General features: G+C 45.4%; 2 protein-coding genes across 3 annotated transcripts in view; both read left to right on the plus strand.

Annotated features, from left to right (window-relative positions):
- Positions 1-6005, plus strand: part of FZD6 (frizzled class receptor 6) — a 49797-nt gene extending 43792 nt beyond the window's left edge. Inside the window, exons 8-9 of one of the 2 annotated variants that reach the window (XR_004972454.1) lie at positions 643-1017; positions 5842-6005. The gene's annotated coding sequence lies outside the window, so the exon portion shown is untranslated. Of the gene's footprint in view, positions 1-642; positions 1018-1977; positions 3316-5841 lie in introns of those variants that run through there. The other variant, XR_004972455.1, reaches the window with a different exon arrangement.
- Positions 6006-6200: 195 nt separating this feature from the next.
- CTHRC1 (collagen triple helix repeat containing 1) lies at positions 6201-14888 on the plus strand. Its single transcript, XM_036337981.1, has 4 exons — positions 6201-6498; positions 9859-10080; positions 12843-13059; positions 14367-14888. Exons 1-4 carry the CDS (start codon positions 6328-6330, stop codon positions 14507-14509), a joined length of 753 nt encoding a protein of 250 aa, XP_036193874.1. The 5' UTR covers positions 6201-6327; the 3' UTR covers positions 14510-14888.
- Positions 14889-18568: the final 3680 nt, after the last annotated feature.

Raw genomic sequence — 18568 nt, forward strand, 5'->3', positions numbered from 1 at the left:
AGAGCGAAGGGTCTAAGAATCTGGAAAACCAACGCGCACTTGAACAGGGTGAGACTTCTCCTCTCGTCCTAGGGATGTTTGCCCTCTCCGGCTGTGGTTTTAACGTCTCCAATGCACTGGCACGTGCATGCTCATGTGCATGTGGTAAGAGGGAAACAGTGTGAACCAGCTGGGTGGATCCTGGTGCAAGGTTCTTCTGGATTTCCTTCTACATCTCTGCCTCTTTCTTTGGGGCTCCCTTCTGCCCACCCCATAAATTATCTGTTCTCAAAGTGTGGACTAGGGACCCTAGGGAGTGCCTGAGATGCTTTCAGGGCAAATGTGACATTAATGCTATGTTCATAGTGATCGTGATGCTATTTGCCTGTTTCACTCTCATTCTCTCACAGGTGCACAGTGGAGTTTCCAGAGGCTGCCTGATGGGTGAGATGCCAGCAGATTGAAGCTAGAAGCAAATATGAGACTCCAGCTGTAAAAAGATTTGCAAAAAGGCAAAACAATGCCACTCTCCTTAACTTTTTTGTTTTACAAAATATAGCTATTTTCAAGAAAATAGGTTCTTTATTCTAACATATGATGAGGCTAGTTGTTGCTCTTTTAAAAATGAATTCATTAAAAATAGTTTTTAAATGTCTGTTTCAGCTTCTAAGATGTGGTGCCCGGACCAGCAGCCCCAGAGCATGTGAGAAATGCAGATGCCCAGGCCCCTCCCCGGACCTATTGACTGAGAGGGTCTGCAGGAGGGGCCAGCAAGCAGGGTTTGAGATGCCCTTCAGGTGATGCTCATGCTCACAGAAGCCATCCCTCATCATTTCTCCAAGGGGAGCGAAACACATGGCCATCCCGAGTCCTCTGAATGCAAGTCTGTCTCAAGCGGTCGCGGCTTCAGCTCTGGGTTGTGGACCTGTCAGTCTGCTTCGGCTGCCATAACAAAACCACAGGCTGGTGGCTCACACAGCAGAAATTCATTTTCCCACCATACTCAAGGAGAGACGTCTGAGATCAAGGTGTCGGCAGGTTTGTTTTCTTCTGTGGTCTCTCCCCTTGGCAGATGTCACCTGGTCTCACCTTGCTGTGTCACCTGGCCTTTCCTCTGTGTGTCCTGAAAACCATTTTTTGGTTTTCATTTAGCAAGTGACTAATTCAGTATTCCCCCTGTTCTCCCCGACAGCCCCCCCCCCCCCTCACCACACACACACATCCAACACCTACCCACCCTCATCTGTTTCTCAGAAATTGCCACCAAGTAGATCTTTCCCACCTGGCTTTGGTGCAAACAGCTTGAGCTGTATCTCTGAGCTTTGGGTCATCTATAAATTGCAAAGCATGCATTCTGTAGACTCCATAAATAAATTAGGGGGTCAACAGTGTCCATAAAAATAGGAATAATTCATCTAGCCAAGAGCTAGAAGGTAAAGGTGGTGAGAGGGTGTTTCTGATAATACTGCCAACGTATCTAATAATATTCTCAAAGGGATATTTTCAAATCATGGTAAGGAACATGGGAAGGGAGTTTGCCTAGACTTAATTTTAAGCCATAATTACAATGAATTATTCCATTAGCTCTTGCTTTTTTCTTTGGACAGTTACCCATTTCTTGTTTTGTATCTAAGCCTCTTGATCTTTTTCTCCCTCCTGTCACCAGTCACGTCCCATTTTGTCACCGTTTAGCATTCTCTATTGGACAGTTTGGGGAGAGGTGACATTGCATTCAGCTGGCTTTGTCACTTAATAAAAACTCTGATAGGTGAGGGAGGAGATTAATATTACTGGTCTGTTTCAACTTCTATTGCAATGGCCTGACTTTATATCAACAAAATAATCACATCTAAAACTGAGGCAGAATTGCCAGGGGAAACACAACCAGAAACCCTGGTTTAGAGAGACAGGAGAGCTGGATATATTTCGTAAACCTAAATGTTTTAAGATGTAATCCAAATATCCTGCTTACTTTGGCTTTCCTTTATCATAAAACAGGCCATCCTTTGTGCCTTGGAAGAGACATGCAGACTGCAAAAAGCCATCTGAACTGCCCAGAAATGTCTTTAATCTTGACCATTTTCATAACAGATCGCCATGGTGAACAATTTTCTGAGGACTTCTTACAATGCAGAGTCTGTTCAGAGAATGCCGATTGCAAAACCTCTGTACACAGGGCATAATGAAGGGGGAAAGACAGTGCCCAGTATTGGGTAACTTAAGAAAAAGGACGAAAATTCTAGAGGAAATGAAAGACTACCCAAGTAGCAAGCATGTAGCTGCAACGATTCAGAAGAAAGGAAGTGCACTAGTAACTCTTCCAGGTCTAACACAGACCAGTGCTTATCCTCAAGCACTGCGAAGGGCCAGCTTCTAGTTGTATAAGCACAACGCTAAAGGGATGCATGTAAAATGCACTTACCGTGATCGCATCGAGGGACTTCCACTCGTCTTTCATGAATGATATTTAGGTTCTATAATTTCCCATCCACTGTTCTTTTCCTTAGAACTATAAAAATCCCACTCACTCATGAGATGGCAAGTGTGCTGTATACTGACTGTTTATTCGTGCAGGATGTGGATGGAGTAACCATTTAGTACTGCTGTGAACAGGCTGCTGAGTTAGGCATTTAGGAATGCAGATGAAACCACTGCACTGTTGGATTCTAGAGCTGACTATGTGTGAACAGGAGCCAATAGAGGGAGAAATTCAGGCCCCCCCATAGCAGGACTCATCAGTACCTTTTGCCCTCAGATCCATTGTTTGGGCTTCTGCTGCTCTGCTCTGCATCACAGGAGGCTGACTCACCTCCACAGGCTGTCCCCAGGCTTTTGTTCAGGTGCCTCTAGCTGCCTTTGGAGATTGGAGGGTGGGAAGAGGGGAGAAGAAGCCGGGGTATTCCTCATCTTCCTTCTCTGGCAGAGGCTTCATCTCTTTTCATGGCTCCAGCTTCCATTGGATAAGCTCAACATGATTCCCGCTTTGACGGGTCACCTTGTCTCTCTCTGGCTTAAAGAAGGTAGCAGCTTACAGCTATGGGCAATATTGGGCTGCTTCATTGTCCCCTACTGAGCTAGCCTTTGAAGTCAATATCCTACATCAAATTCCTTCTGTTGGAAATACTCAGACTGGTTTCTGTCTCCTAATCAGAACTTGAATGATACAGCTGATGTAGAGGTTAATTGTCATCTATTAAATCATGGCTTCCTTTAACTTTATATAGAAGCCCCTACTTTTATTATCCTATATGATAAAAGGCTAATATGCAAATTGTCCCCTCGGGAGTTCGACCGGGAGACCAGGAGTTTGATCGCTCGCTATGGCATATGCTGACCACGAGTGGGCGGCGTGGAACATGGTGGCAGTGGTGGGGTACTGAGGGAGCAAGGGAAGGAGGAGGCAGGGAGGCCGGGAGGCGGGGAACCATGTGTTGGCTGTGTGTGGGCAGCAAGGGAAGGAGGAGGCGGGGAGGTGGGGAACCTGATCGGCCCTGATTGCTGGCCAGGCCTAGGGGCCCTACCCATGCATGAATTTCATGCACTGGGCCTCTAGTTTTTATAATAATAGCAAATATATATAGAGAGAGCACTTTACACATATCAGTTAAAAGTACTTAGATAGTCACTAAGGAGAGGATAGCCACAACTTTTGCCTCCAGCTTCCTTTGGCAGCAGCTGTGCTACACCCTTCAGAGGTACCAGTTGCCCAGGACTCCGTGGCAGTCTAAATACTGTGTATTTGATGCACCAACCAGAAGTCTGAGAACCAACTGTGCACTCTGAGATGGAGATGGGACTTCCTCCAAGCTCTAGCCTCTAGGACTTCCCCTAGAGACACCTCTTCTCTTTTCGGTCCCAGCCCTAGTTGTGGTAGCTGCTTCTTTCAGTAATCATCTGGTTTACTTCAGCATCCTGACTTCCAAACATCTGGGTAACCAATCTCCTGTATTCAATCTCCTCTGGTCGAAATATCTAGCATGGTTTATCTTACTCTGATTAGACCTTGACTAATACATAGGTTCTTCTGTCTTCATTTCAGTAAGTGTCACATTCATTGATTCTTAAAAATTGGCACTTTTTACAGATTTCCCATTTTCACCCCCATTAACCCCCTTCACCCCACTCCCCCTCACCAGGCCTTCACCACACTATTGTCTGTGTTCATGGGTTATGCATATATGCATTTAAATTCTTTGTTGGTCTCTTACTGCTCCCCCTGCCATTCCCTCTGAGATTTGTCAGTCTGGAGTTTTATGACAGATAAGAAATGCATTAATTGTTCAATAGGAAAAAAATTAAAATATTTGAACAGAAAATATGCAGAACATTTGGAAATATTTGGGAAAGACCACTCTGGAAATAACATCCAGGACCCTAAACTAATCTATAATCACTAACTAGAACTAAAATCTATAATGGTAAAATGGGCCTACGTTTTAGACGGAGCAAACTCAACTGGACTAAGATGGTACATTCCAGAGGTGGTAGGATAAATGGCTTGGCAAACCACAGAGGGAGAGAAGTAAGCACAGACAGTGAAGTTAATCCAACCCAGAGGGGGAGTACTTTTGTATAATTTTTAGGACCTGGGAGACAGTATATGTGCAAGCCCTCTATATAGCTGTAAATGTGTGCATATATACATTGTTCTATGTTATCTTTGGAATGTAGATAATGATATCTTATTTACTTATCTTGCAGAGGAATTGATTATGTGAATGTGTAGTTTAAAAATGCATGACTGTTAATACAGGTAATAGCTCTTTGCTGAAACCCCAATCTGTTTCCCAAATTTACACAGAGAGGGCCCATCTGAAGTCACTGGTGACAGGAGCAGGAGCAGGAACTACGATTGGCTAGACAGACTCTCTGGGGGTGCCTCCTCTCCTCTCCAGCCTGTAGACTGCTGCCCCAGGCTGCGGGAGGGTATCAGCTGGGGCGTTGTTTAGCTTTACATGTGGCTGGTTTCATGCATGAGCGACCTATGCTGCTGCAGTTAGAAGGGTCCCACACTTGTTGTATTGCTCTGTTGACAAAGTCTTAAAATTCTTAATAATTTCTTAACAAAGGACAGTGCATTTTCATTTTGCATTGGGCTGGGCAAATTATGTAGCCAACTCTGGCTCTAGCACCCATTTGGATATTTGCCTCTTCAAATAAACAGGAATGAAATTTACCTGTGGTTTCATACTGGCCCAGGAGTGTGCTTTTCTAGAACTGTCCCCTGCCAAACTGTTCCTTCTCTTGAATATCCATCTGTTGAGCCCACTGTAAGTTCCAGAAACCTGGCTGGGTTTCCAAAGAGAACCCCGCTGAGTTGAATTTGACCTCAGCAGCGTTGCCAACAGGAACTTTCATGTTGTTACAGGTGTGGCAAGACTTCTGTCCTGCCTGATGTCAGCCAGTGGTGTATAGAGAAGCTCCTGACCCTACCTGGTGGGGGGCCTGGGTTCCCCAGAATGCTTTCTTCCAGCATGGATAAAGGACAGATGAAAGGGGGTCAGAGAAGGTTAGAAAAATACATCAATCAGAAATCAATAGTGATTTCTCGAAAGTGAACTTCTACCACTGAGTGCTGCTTAACTGCCCTGAGATCATTGTCCTCATCTGTGAACGGGGCAAGTAGAGAAGGTACCCTCCCCCTGCCCCCCCCCACCCCCGCCACTGCCCCCCTCCCCCCCCACACACACACACATTGTCTCAATAGACAAGGAGTATGCGTAGTGAAAGACTGCATACTAGTAGTTCCTGGAGCTTAGCAAGTGTTAGCATTTATTATTAAACAGCGGTTCTTAATCATTTGGCTCATGGGGCCCAGGGAAAACTTGATGACACTCATGGTTCTCCTCCCCACCAAAAAAGGTCACCCCCCCAAAAAGGATCTTGCAGAAGATGCCAGCTTTGACAACCCTTGAAGGCGGTCCCTGAACCCAAGTGAAGGCACGTGCCTCTCCAATGATCATTTAGGCGGTAATATCTCCACGCCCGCCCTCGAAGTCTCCACTCGTGGCTCCCAGACGATGGCCACCTCACCCCCACTTTGTAGGAGGCTTCTCCGGGCGATCTGTCCAGCCCCGCGGGGGTCCCAGTGGGCTGAGCCGGCGGCAGGAGAAGGCGGGCCTGGCTCTTGGCCCGCCCCACGTGGGGCTCGGGGTGGGGGCTCTGGCCTATGACCGGATGGAAACTCCGGGTGTCCAGGGGTGGGGAGGGAGCGGGGAGGCGCGCGGGTGAAAGGCGCATTGATGCAGCCTGCGCCCGCCTCGGAGCGCCGCGGGACCAGCCTCTGAGCGCGTCCGAGCTCCCGGGCTCCTCCAGCTCCCGCTCCGCGTGTCCGGGCCGCCGCGCGCCATGCGCCCCCAGGGCCCCGCCGCCGCCCCCAGGCCGGGGCGCCTCGGCCTCCTGCCGCTCCTGCTGCTCCCGCTGCTCCTGCTGCTGCAGCTGCCGGCGCCGGCGAGCGCCAATGAGACCCCCAAGGTGAAGCAGAAGGCGCTGCTGCGGCAGCGGGAGGTGGTGGACCTGGTGAGTGCGGGGGACGGAGAGGAGGCGGTGTGTGTGTGTGTGTGTGTGTGTGTGTGTGTGTGTGTGTGTGTGTGTGTGTGTGTGACTCACCGCGTGCGCCTGGGTGTCCTGCTTTGTCCGAGTCTACGTGCAGGGAAGGACCTGGGCTACGTGTAGTGGCTGGTGACCTGGGGCGCTCAGGGGAGACCAGAATGGGGGAAGAGGAGGGAGATGCAACAGGTGGGATGCCCCAAAGTACGGGGATCTGCTCAATAATGCCTGGCCTCTGAGCCCCCCGGGCCTTCACCCCATTGTTAGGATGGCCAGGCTTAGAGCAGCCCCGAGAGGAGGATGAGGAGCGTGGGGAGGTGAGCACGTTGGCCCGGGAGCTGCTTGGAGACTCCGGGCCAACTGATTCCCTGGGTGGGCTGGGCCGGGACATGCAACGTGGCCTTTGTGGGGACTGGTGGCCACGTCTGCCGGCCGGAGCGAGCAAAACCCTTGCAGAGCCTCCCTCCAGCGCTTTGTAACTTGAAGACCGTGAGTCATGTTGGGTCATCCTCCCAGGGCGCATGGGCTGCAATTTACTTGGTTGGAGACCACAGCCCGCCGGGCCCGGGGTGGTTCTGAGGGTTTATGGCCGGAAGGGGAAATGAAGGGCCCAGCACTAACCCTCCAAGGACCCGCTTCATGGTTCTGGTTGGACAGATAGGCCCTCAGCGCTTTCGGACACCCCCGGTCTTCCCCTGTGGTCACCAGGTATCAGCATCACAGTTGAGCGGAGGGAGAAGACCGTTTCCAGGAGAGCAAATAAGTAGCCCAAGTGCTTTCTGAAGGGCTCATGTATGGGAACGTGTGTTTGCTTAAGGCTTTTTCCCTCTAAAAGTCAACACACAGGGGGAGTGCAAGAGTGATCCTGTCACAACTACCATAGTCCTTGGCACATAATATGGTCAATCCTTAAATCAATCTCAATCGCAAACAAGGATGGTGTACAGGCATTGCAAGACACGGGAGGGGACATTTTTAATTTAAAAACAAAACAAACCTGTTTTGTATATGTTAAGCTGCCCTTGTAAATGCAGCTAATGAACCAAGCTCCCAGGCAGCTAGCTGTCAACCAGGTTCAAAAGCTCTGAGAAGAAAAAAATCCCTGCCATTTCACACGGCTCTTTCTGGTGATGTGCCGTGTAATTTTGTTCCACAAAGCAGAATTGGGTCCAGCGCTGCCGTTCCATGTTAAATGCCCAAATGGCTTTAAACTGTACCAACTGAATGTGGTTCCTGTGGAGTTTGCATTTTGTGAATTTGTAGTTATGATCTACAACATACCCCTTTTCCCCATCAAGCTAGCCATTTTTTTTTCTTTCCCTCCCAAGATTTACAGAACCTGCGGTTTCCCACAGCTCTAGCCTGACTTGGAAAAGCTTACTACACAGCCAGGTTCAGGTGCATCCTGTAGCTTGGATTTGGTTTTGCTGGAGGGGGAGAAGGGGAGGGAGGGTGGGGAGAGAGGTCCACATAGAAAGTTTCAACGGACTCTATAAAGCAACTTCTTTGTACAGGATCTTTCAAAGCATTTCTTTCAAGCTTCCAGCAAGTTCTGCCCCCTGGTGGCCAGTCCAGTGAAAGAAACAGGGGCTCATTCCACAGATGTTTATCTTACCCCGCCCTGGTAGGTGCTAAAGGCGGGCTGAGTTAGCATTTTAACGTGAAGAAGATTGATGTGCTACGTGTGAAACCAAATTCAATACAATGATGTGGTCTCGGAAATGCAAATTTTAGATTAAAAGGTGGATAAAAATTCTCCACCATGGCAGTGTAGACATTTGGGGGCAGATGATTCTTTGTTGTGGGGACTGCCCTGTGCATTGTAGCATTTTTAGCATCATCCCTAGCCTCTCCTCCTTGTTGGTGCTAAGAGCAATCTCTCCTTCCAAGTTGTGGCAACCAAGAAATCAAAGAATACCAGGAGTCTTATTGCTTCTCCTCTTTCACTAGAAATCTGTGTCCAAACATTACGTGTATCTGCTACTGTCAGCGAATGAAGTTACTGTAATGAAAATTGTCTACAATTAACTACACTGTTTTAGACTATTTTATACTTTAGCATGTTTCCTAATACTTTTGCAGTTTTGTTGCTTTTCTTACTATTTCTCTGGCAGTAAATAAGCGGCAGTGTCCTTTTTTTCCTTACAATCAGAAAAAGAGCACTCGTCGACGTCACAAAAATCATCTGTCAAAACAAAAATTAAATTGGTGGTGTGAAAAGCAAATTGATGGGCGAACATTAGAGACATAAGGAGTCGTTACTGGATTTTAGAATACGACCATGTCTATTTCCAGAGGGGGAACTTAAAAGATAAGCTTTGAAGTTATTTTAACATATAAGGAACCTGGTGTTTTGTTCTGATTGGACAATATATTGATATAGAATGATAGTATAGTTGTATAGAATTGTAGATTGTGACAATCTACACAAATGGGAAAATGTTAAAGTAAACATTTAAGTGGATTGGGTCTAGATTTGGAGGGTCTAATAAGTGGTCCCATTCAGGAATTAGACAGATGGAGATCGAAATACCCACCTTTCCCACTGATGTAACTGCATTGGTATGTGTGGCTTTTGTGTGTTAGCTGGAGGGTTCGCTAATGCTGTCTTCTCCAGATCTAGACCCTGGTAAGGCCCACCCAAGGGAGTGGTCACACTTGCCCACGTCACTGCCTCACATGCTCTGGGGGGAATAATGAGAGTAACCATGGCTGACATACACAGTGTACCAGGCACCTCTAAGCACACGTTGTATATCATTTCACATCTCATACAAACCCTACAAGGTAAGAACCTTTGTTATTTCCCGCATTTTACAGAGAAGGAAGCAGGCACCGGTACCTCGAGCAGCTTGCACTATCTCACAGAGCTAGTCGTGGCGGAGTCAGGGTTAAAGTCCAGAGAACCAGGCTCTAGCATCCATGTGCTTAACTTCTGCATGACCCGCAGCTGCCCTCCCCGCCAAGGAAGACAGAGAATCCTCAAGATGTTTGAGAGATCACTGCCACCTGTTGGAGGCTAGTAGTCACCTTCAATAAGGTCATTTGCTCCCTCTCAGGGAGGAGGAGTGGGGTGGCGCTCAGAAGGGTTACCCCGTGACGCGTCCTCCACGTAAAAAAATGTGAAGTCTGTGCAACTTAAAGAAATCACAGTATGTTAGAAATAACTATAAAGTCAGTTCTCTATAATAACTCGTCTAGAACATGAGCAAGGGGTATGAAAGGACTCTGGCCTCCAAGGACTCAGAATAAACGCAGTTCTAATCAGATCGAGTCTTTGAATCTTGAGTGGTGAGAGCGTCTCTTCCTTTCCTCTTCCCACCGATCTAGTATAACGGAATGTGCTTACAAGGGCCTGCGGGTGTACCTGGTCGAGACGGGAGCCCTGGGGCCAATGGCATTCCTGGTACCCCTGGGATCCCAGGTCGGGATGGATTCAAAGGAGAAAAGGGGGAGTGCCTGCGGGAAACCTTCGAGGAGTCCTGGACACCTAACTACAAGCAGTGCTCATGGAATTCGCTGAATTATGGCATCGATCTTGGAAAAATTGCGGTAAGTAAAATCAGAATTATTCTAAAGTTGAAGCAAAATGTAAAGGTTTTCACCCCTGGCTGGTGTGTTCAGTGGTCAAAGCATTGGCCCACACACCTAAGGGTTGCAGGTTCGATTCACACTCCAGGGCACGCATGCCTGGGATGAAGGTTTGATCTCCAGCCATGGTTCAGGCAGGTGCAGGGCGCAACCAATAGATGTGTCTCTCTCACATCAATGTTTCTCTCTCTCTCTCTCTCTTTCCCTCCCTCCTTCCCCCTCCTCTCACCTCCCTCCCTTAATTTTTCTCTAAATATCAATGGAATGCTCTGGGTTCTCTTCAGACCGTATAAATCTTTCGCCTTTTACTAAATATCAATGGAGCCCTAGCTGGTTTGGCTCAGTGGATAGAGTGTCGGCCTGCAGTCTGAAGGGTCTTGGGTTCGATTCCAGCCTAGGGCACATGCCCAGATTGTGGGCTTGATCCGCAGTAGGGGGGCGTGCAGGAGGCAGCCAGTCAATGATTCCCTCTCATCATTGATGTTTCTAGCTCTCTCTCTCTCCCTCTCCCTTCCTCTCTGAAATCAATAAAAATATATTTTAAAAAATCAATGGAAAAAAATATCCTCAGATGAGGATTAACAAAACAACAACAACACACACAAAAAAAAAAAATTAAGGGTTTTCATAGTTGAGTGTTAATTTTAGGTGAGATTTTGTGTTATTTATTTTTACGAAAAATTTTTTTTTTTAAATTTAGGAGGTACCATGTAACTTTAACTTAAAATTAATGAGAAAAGTTGGTAACATCTCAGAGTTAATTTTATAAAGATATTTCTAAAATATTTAACCCTAATACCTCAAATAACTTACTCTATTTTTTAAAATGCAAACAAAAAGGGAGAGCATGCATGTCTGTGTCCACAAGATTGGACAGTAAGCAACTTTCCAATCTATCCTGAAGCAAATTTAAGTTAGTCTAAAAAATCCTGCTGTGGCTCCAGACATAACGGTGGGAAGAATTTCTAAGAAGTTTACCACATGATGGGAATCGTCTGGCAGTGGGAAGGCCCTTGGCATTTGCCCTTATTCTGGGTCGAGGCCTAGCTTAACATTGCTCAGCCTGAGAGAAGTGGAATGGACCAAAGATGGACTACAGGGACCATTGTACATTATTCTGCAACACTGAGGGGCCAAGCTACTCACAATAGCCTGGCTGGCAATGCATTTTGATTAATGACTCAGTCACTTTGATCAGTGTTTGCTTCCAAAGTAACTGGCAAGTCCACTGGGATTCATAGAGTTGAAGAAGTTGGTGCTATTTCTAAGCCTTTCTTCCCTTGTTAACCAACTCTGTACATGGTTCCATATCCACAACATATTGCTTGATGATATTAACCACTACTATCACTAGGCAAAAGAAGAGACTTTATTTTCATAAAACTCTAAGGTTTTAATCTTTATGTGTTATCCCCAATCCTTATCTCATCTGTTAAATGTCTGCTATCCTATATAATAAAAGTCTAATATGCTAAGTGTCCGGTTGACCTGTCAGCTGTTCAACCAATCAAAGCGTAATATGCCAATGATATGCTAAGGCCGCTCAACTGCTCATTATGACGTGCACTGACTACCAGGGGGCAGATGCTCTGACCAGTAGGTTAGCTTGCTGCTGGGGTATGGCTGATCGGGACTGAGCAAGACAGGCCAGACATGCCCTGGAGCCCTCCCGTGGTCCCTCCCTGGCTGGCCAACCTCCCATGTCCCTCCCCGGCCCAATCTGCACCAGTGGGGTCCCTTGGCCTGGCCTGTGCACTCTTGCAATCCAGGACCCCTCGGGGGTGTTGGAGAGCCGGTTTCAGCCCGATATCGCAGGCCAGGCCAAATTCGTGCACCGGGCCTCTAGTGTTGTCTATAAAAAACTTTGCCACTGTCTTGATTTGATTTTCATGTGATAGACTTTCCATAAAAGTTCTTCCATGGTTTTGGTGACTGTGACCATTTTTAGTTTCATTTGTGATTTCTTAAAAACACATTTTGTTTAAATATTGCCTACTTCTTTAAACACCTGACATTGACAGACCAGTTCTTAAGTTGTAGTTCATCAAAAGTTGCTGAGTTCTCTCCAAAAGCTATCCGTATGGTCTCTGAATTATTAATGTGTTTTCAAGTTCCTTTTATCAGTGGACAGAAGGGTTTGGGAGCCTTCTGCAAGTAAAAGATAGGGCCATGAACCAACTGACTGATGAATTTTGCAAAGACCAATTAGAGGGGGGAAAAATGTGGGCCTTATCATTGTGTCACATAGTTAAAGACTAAAAACCCCAGCGAGGCTTGAACCTGTGATACTGTATGCTGCTGATCAAATAGAAATAGATCGAGAATAAATATATGTTCCATGAGGGCAGAGACTCTATTTTGTGTACTGCTGTCTCTATAGTATCCAGCACATAGGGCTCAGGAAATATTTTTGGAATGAAAAAAAAAAGTAAAGATAGAGATTGGCTTGGTCTAAATTCTGAAGACTACCTGTTTTTAGTAAAACTGAAAGACCTTCAGTGGGGTGAATAATTCTAAGGACGCCATAACTTGATTTTATAAAGAGTTCTTCATCTCAGAGTCTCCTACCTGTCTTGCAGAAAATCTTTTTCCCTCTGTAAAGGTTAAACGTTTTAAATGTAGCTTGGGGTAAAGGGTAGTTAAGAGTCACAGTCCAGTTTGAAAGCATCTTTTTGAATAAACTTGGGAATGCTAACGGAGCCCCCTGTCTGTGTGTGTGGCAGGAGTGCACGTTCACAAAGATGCGCTCGAACAGCGCGCTCCGAGTCCTGTTCAGCGGCTCGCTCCGGCTCAAGTGCAGAAGCGCGTGCTGCCAGCGTTGGTATTTCACGTTCAACGGAGCTGAATGTTCAGGGCCTCTCCCCATTGAAGCCATCATTTATTTGGACCAAGGAAGCCCTGAACTGAATTCAACAATTAACATCCATCGCACCTCTTCTGGTATGTAGCACAGCGACATCGCAGAGTGCGTCTCAGGTCTTTAGAGACAAAGATGCGTTTTGAGTCCACGGTCATGTTGGGTAACTAGGACAGCACATTGCTAGCCCATAATGCATTTCCCACCCATGGTGTGAAGCCTCATATGTTAATCAGTTGGGGTGGGATGTCAGAAGTGATTTGTTATTCCTAAGTTTCTGCATTAAGATGAATCGAAGGTGACCTGATGGTGGGAATGTGGACTGGTGCAGCTGCAGTATGGAGTTTCCTCAAAAAATTAAAAGTGGAACTCCTGATTATGACCCAGTGCTTCCACTTCTGGGAATATACCCAAAGAAACCTGAAGCACTGATTCGAAAGAATGCATGCACCCCTATGTTCGTGGCAGTGTTATTTACAATAGCCAATAGCCCATCAGTAGATGAGTGGATAAAAAAGCCGTGGTACATTACACAATGGAATATTACGCAGTTGTAAAAAGAAGGAAATCTTACCCTTAGAAACAGCATGGATGGACCTGGAGAGCATTATACTAAGTGAAATAAGCCAGTCAGAGAAAGACAAGTACCATATGATATCACTTACATGTGGAATCTAATGGACAAAATAGGCTAACAAACAAAATAGAAACAGACCCATCGATAAGAGTACAGGCTGACAGCTGTCAGAGGGAAGGTTGGTTGGTGAAGGAATTGAACAAAAAAACCCCAACAATTCATAGACACAGACAACAGTATGGTGATTACGAGAGGGAAAGAGGGGGGTGGCAGGGGAGGTAGAAGAGGATTAAAAGGGCATAAATGGTGACGGAAAGAAACTGGACTTTGGATGGTGAACACACAGTACAATATATAGAATATATACAATATATAATACAATGCATTATAGATTTGTACACTCGAAACCTATATAACTTTATTAACCAATGTCACCACAATAAATTCAATAAAAAATTTTTAAAAATAAAAAATACTTGTAAATCAAACCAAAGTATTGACTTTTAAAAGTAAAGGCTTCCTTCGTTTAATCAAATGAGTTGCTTTTTTGTTTTAAGTCATCTCTGTACTAAACTAAACAAATTCTGGTTTTATGGTTAAAACCTGTAAGAAAAAATGCCTGTTACGCTTATATCATAGAATGGGTATATATTTGTATTTTAAAAGTATTTATGTGCTAAGAAAAACAGAATTTATTTTTACAAAACACATATGAAGTATTAGAAATTTTAATTCACTGTACATTAAATGGATTTACTACCTAGCTAAAGGTCTTTGTCCTCTCAAGATGTTCCTCTCGTCTCTGTTTTGCAGTGGAAGGACTCTGTGAAGGGATCGGTGCCGGGTTAGTGGATGTTGCCATCTGGGTGGGTACTTGTTCAGATTACCCCAAAGGAGATGCCTCTACTGGATGGAATTCAGTGTCTCGCATCATTATTGAAGAACTGCCAAAATAAATTCTTTCATCTTCATTCCCTACCTCTTTTTAGTATACCTTTGACTGGCTAATTTTAGTGACATTTTATATAATTTTTAGGTAGACATCTGAAAGAAAAACAAAGTCTAAATATGTTTACAGACCAAAGTGTGATTTCACACAAGTCCAGTATTATTCATTTTCCTTCACTTAGATGGTTTGAGGATTTTGTAGTTGAATAGAATGTGTACTTTCTTCATATTCCCGTTCCTGGGACCTATAATTTAGAATGTCATTGTGGTCTTTAATTTTCCCCATTCTCTTAGTATAGCACTTTTTTAAAATATAAAAGCTACCAGTCTTTGTACAAGTTGTAAATGTTCAAAATTGTTTTATATCTGTGAAATAAAACTTATTTCAAATAATTTTAATATCTTTATTCTAATTCCTAATAAAATTAGAGTGTCTAGTACTTTATATCTGAAAAGTTGAGTATAAACCTAATTTTGTATGTATTCATTTTAAGGGGGCGGGAGTGGGGTGGAGGGGGTCAGTGGGAGACATCTGTAATATTTTCAACAATAAGTATAAATTAAAATAAACAAGTATATAAAAAATAAAATGGAACACACCAGAAAAACATAACAAAGTTATGTATAGTACTGTTCCATATTTTGAGAGATATAAAGAAGAAGGAACTTATGGGGGTCAGGAAATATATTAGTACTTTAGGAATTTTACCTGCTGAACAAAGTAAAAGGACATGTCTTCTGGCCTCCAATTGCTTACCATTTGGTAGGGAGGATAAGATACATATAAAAAATAACAATAAATGAAAGATGATGTGTTGATTGCCATAAAAGTTGTTGAAGGGGGCAGTATAATTCAAAGGAAGATCTACCAATTCCAGTTGTGTTCAGAAAGAATTATGATGAAGGAAGCCCAGATACAAGTGTGATAAAGTTAAGTACATCCTGTGCTTGAGTTCTAAGTATCAATATGAATTCATAAAGTACTTCATCTCAATAAAGTTATAAAACATAACAACAAGCTCTAGCTTTGTTTACTAAAAAGCCTAGAAATAATGACCAATTAAGTAATGCCCAGATTGTGATTTCTATATACCATTTTCTACTAAAAGGAACTACGGCTCCATGAATTTTGGGGGGATTTCCGCTCTGGGGCAGGAAATGTACAATATGAGCCTGGAACATCTTGGCATACTGGAAAACAAAGACAATTCATAAGGATCTAAGAGCCAACTTGAATTGGTTCCCACTGGCAAAGATGACATGATTTAAGCATTAATAAAGATAATAACAATGGTTTGACAACACATCAAATATGTTTAAATGCATGAGTTCATCCTATATAATAAAAGGGTAATATGCAAATAGACCGAACAGCAGAACAACCAATCAAAGTGTAATATACTAATGATATGCTAAGGCTGCTCAACCGCTGCTATGACATGCACTGATCACCAGGGGGCAGATGCTCTGACCGGTAGGTTAGCTTGCTGTTGGGGTCTGGCAGATCGGAACTGAACAAGATGGGCCAGACACTCCCTGGAGCCCTCCCGCGGTCCCTCCCCAGCTCAATCATGCACCACTGCGGTCTCTCAGGTTGGCCTGCGCCCTCTCGCAATCCAGGACCCTTTGGGGGATGTCGGAGAGCCAGTTTCAGCCAGATCCCGCAGGCCACTCCCCTTGGGAGGGCGCCAGAAGCTGGGCTCATGGCTGGCGAGTGCTGCTGTGACAGCGCAAGCCTCTCCTGATTGGGACTGATGAGGGCACGAGCCACGGTAGGCACAATGAGGCGGGAGCGGTAGGTAGAGCTGCAGGCGGCGTTGGACCTAGAGGCTGCTCTCGGGTACTTGCCATGTGGACCCTCCTCTCACAACAGGGCTGTTTCTTCTAAACTGGCAAGGGAACGAAGTCTTGAAAGACTTGCCTGATTAGGTAAGTCAGACTCACCCAGGATAACCTCCATGTGGATTTTATTTAACTGATTAGGGACCTTAATGACACCTGCAAAATCCCTTTTGCCCTAAAACATAATCATGGAGGTGATATCCAATTACATTTGCAGGCCCCAACAATGCACATGGAGAAATTATACAGGGTGTGTACACCAGAGGGCAGGAATCATGGGGTTCATCTTAGAATTCTGCCTACCACAGACTGCCGCCTGGCCATTTGCACTCCTTATACCACTGAACCAACAGGCGAAAAACAGGTTAATCTACCGATTGGAATGACTGATCCCAATTACCAAGGGAAGTTGGTTGCTGCTATGGCGGAAGCAACGAGGACCATGCTAGAAAATGCTGTTTGGAAAGGTGCAGTTGCGGGCCATTGAGTGGTGACAGGGGAGTTTGCTGGTTTGCCTCAACCAGCAAATGATTCTAAATTCTGGAAATTTATTATAAGGTTTTTCCTAAAACTTCATGCCAACAGTAAAGGTTAGTGGTTTTACAGGAACCAGAAAAAGGCAGGATGATTGAGGATTCAGACCCCTGGAGAAGAAAGGTTTGGATCACTCCACCAGGTAAAGCACCCAGAGCTGTGAGTTCTGGCTCTGGGCGAGGAAAATATGGGATGGGGAGTTGAAGGTGAAGGTTATAGATATCAACTTTCCTTGTGGTCAATTAAAAAGATCAGGCCTGTGGAAGCTTTGCATATTTTCTCGTTATATGACGTTTATTTATGTATGCTAACTCTTTTCTTCTTTCCCCTCCTTCCCATTTGTATTTTATGTGTTAAAGTTGGTGGACGTCCACTTTACAAAGTACCATAGTGTTTAGTTAACAGAATCTTCACGGGAACCATGACTGAATTTGAGTGGTAACCAACATAGCTGGTAAAATGGATTTAATGACTGTTGGGGCCTTGTGTCTTCTCATTTGGGAGAAGGGCACTTGTCAGAAGGTTAGCTGCATCTTGCGAGGCTAAAATACAGTAAATTGCTTTACTGTTGTACAGGAATTCAAACCTTGTAGAAGGGTGCAGGTGGAAGATGAGTAGTCAAAGGAGTCGATTGAGCCTCTTACCAGCTCCAAATTCCTCCTGCTCTGGGATAATGACCGGGGCTCTAGGCATTTCTCCTTTGGAATGAGCACGTTAAGTAGAGGGTACTGGAGGTTTCAGTGTCCTGAAATGATTTTCTTCTTGCTCTGGCTGCATACACTGTTGGTGGTGTGTGTTTGTGTCAGTGTGTGGACATCTGATGGTCTGTTTGCATACCCAGAATGCACAGGCCCTCGACTACCTCACAGCCCAGCCTTGCGGCAGGCCGGCCTCCTGCTTTTAGCAGTGCCTCAACCTCCCCGACATGCACCCTCCCCCCCTCCCCCGCCCACCACCCGTCTTAGTTTGCCAGTCTCCTACAGCGCTGTTCCCGAGGCCTTTCCAATGGGGAAAAGGTCTGCTCCTGGCTCTGCACCTGCAGAACGTCCTAACTTCCTCTGCAGCCTGCTCACCAGCCTTGCCTTGCTTGTGTCCCAGAGGCACATTTCCTGCTTATCAGGTGATTCTGAACCAGCTCCAGGCCGGCAAACCAGCAAACTTTCCCACCAGCCAGTGGCCTGCAACCACACCTTCTTCAATGGCGTCTGAATGCCAGAGGGGGCCTCTTCCATGCTTGTCCTCCCTTGGGGACTCTCCCTCAGCCCTAGGGTACCAGTTAGAGTTCTCTTAACATATTTTTATTACTCTATCCTACTTTAACAATTATTTTAGCTTCTGTTAAAGTTACTGTGTTCTGTCTCCTGGTTGTACCTAGATTCCTAGAGCTGTGATTACTTGGTGAGTTTGGGACAAGGAAGTGAGCGTGAGTAGCACTCTTTCTTCTCTCCTTGGGAATAAGATGCTCACGGAGAGCATGCATTCTTTCTCCCCCCTTCTCTCCCCCCCCCGCCCCTTGCCCTGTTTTACAAGGGCAGGCTGTAAAATCATCGTGGTCCATTGTTGTCTGTGGCTGGATGGGTATGCCTGTGTGATTCTGGGGCTTGGTATAAGGAAACCTACTTTTATACAGACACTAGGGGCCTGGTGCACGAATTCGTGCATGGGTGGGGTCCCAGGGGTAGAGGGGGGAT

Source organism: Myotis myotis, unplaced genomic scaffold, assembly GCF_014108235.1.
Source record: "Myotis myotis isolate mMyoMyo1 unplaced genomic scaffold, mMyoMyo1.p scaffold_m19_p_16, whole genome shotgun sequence".
In the NCBI taxonomy this organism is placed as follows: Eukaryota; Metazoa; Chordata; class Mammalia; order Chiroptera; family Vespertilionidae; genus Myotis; species Myotis myotis.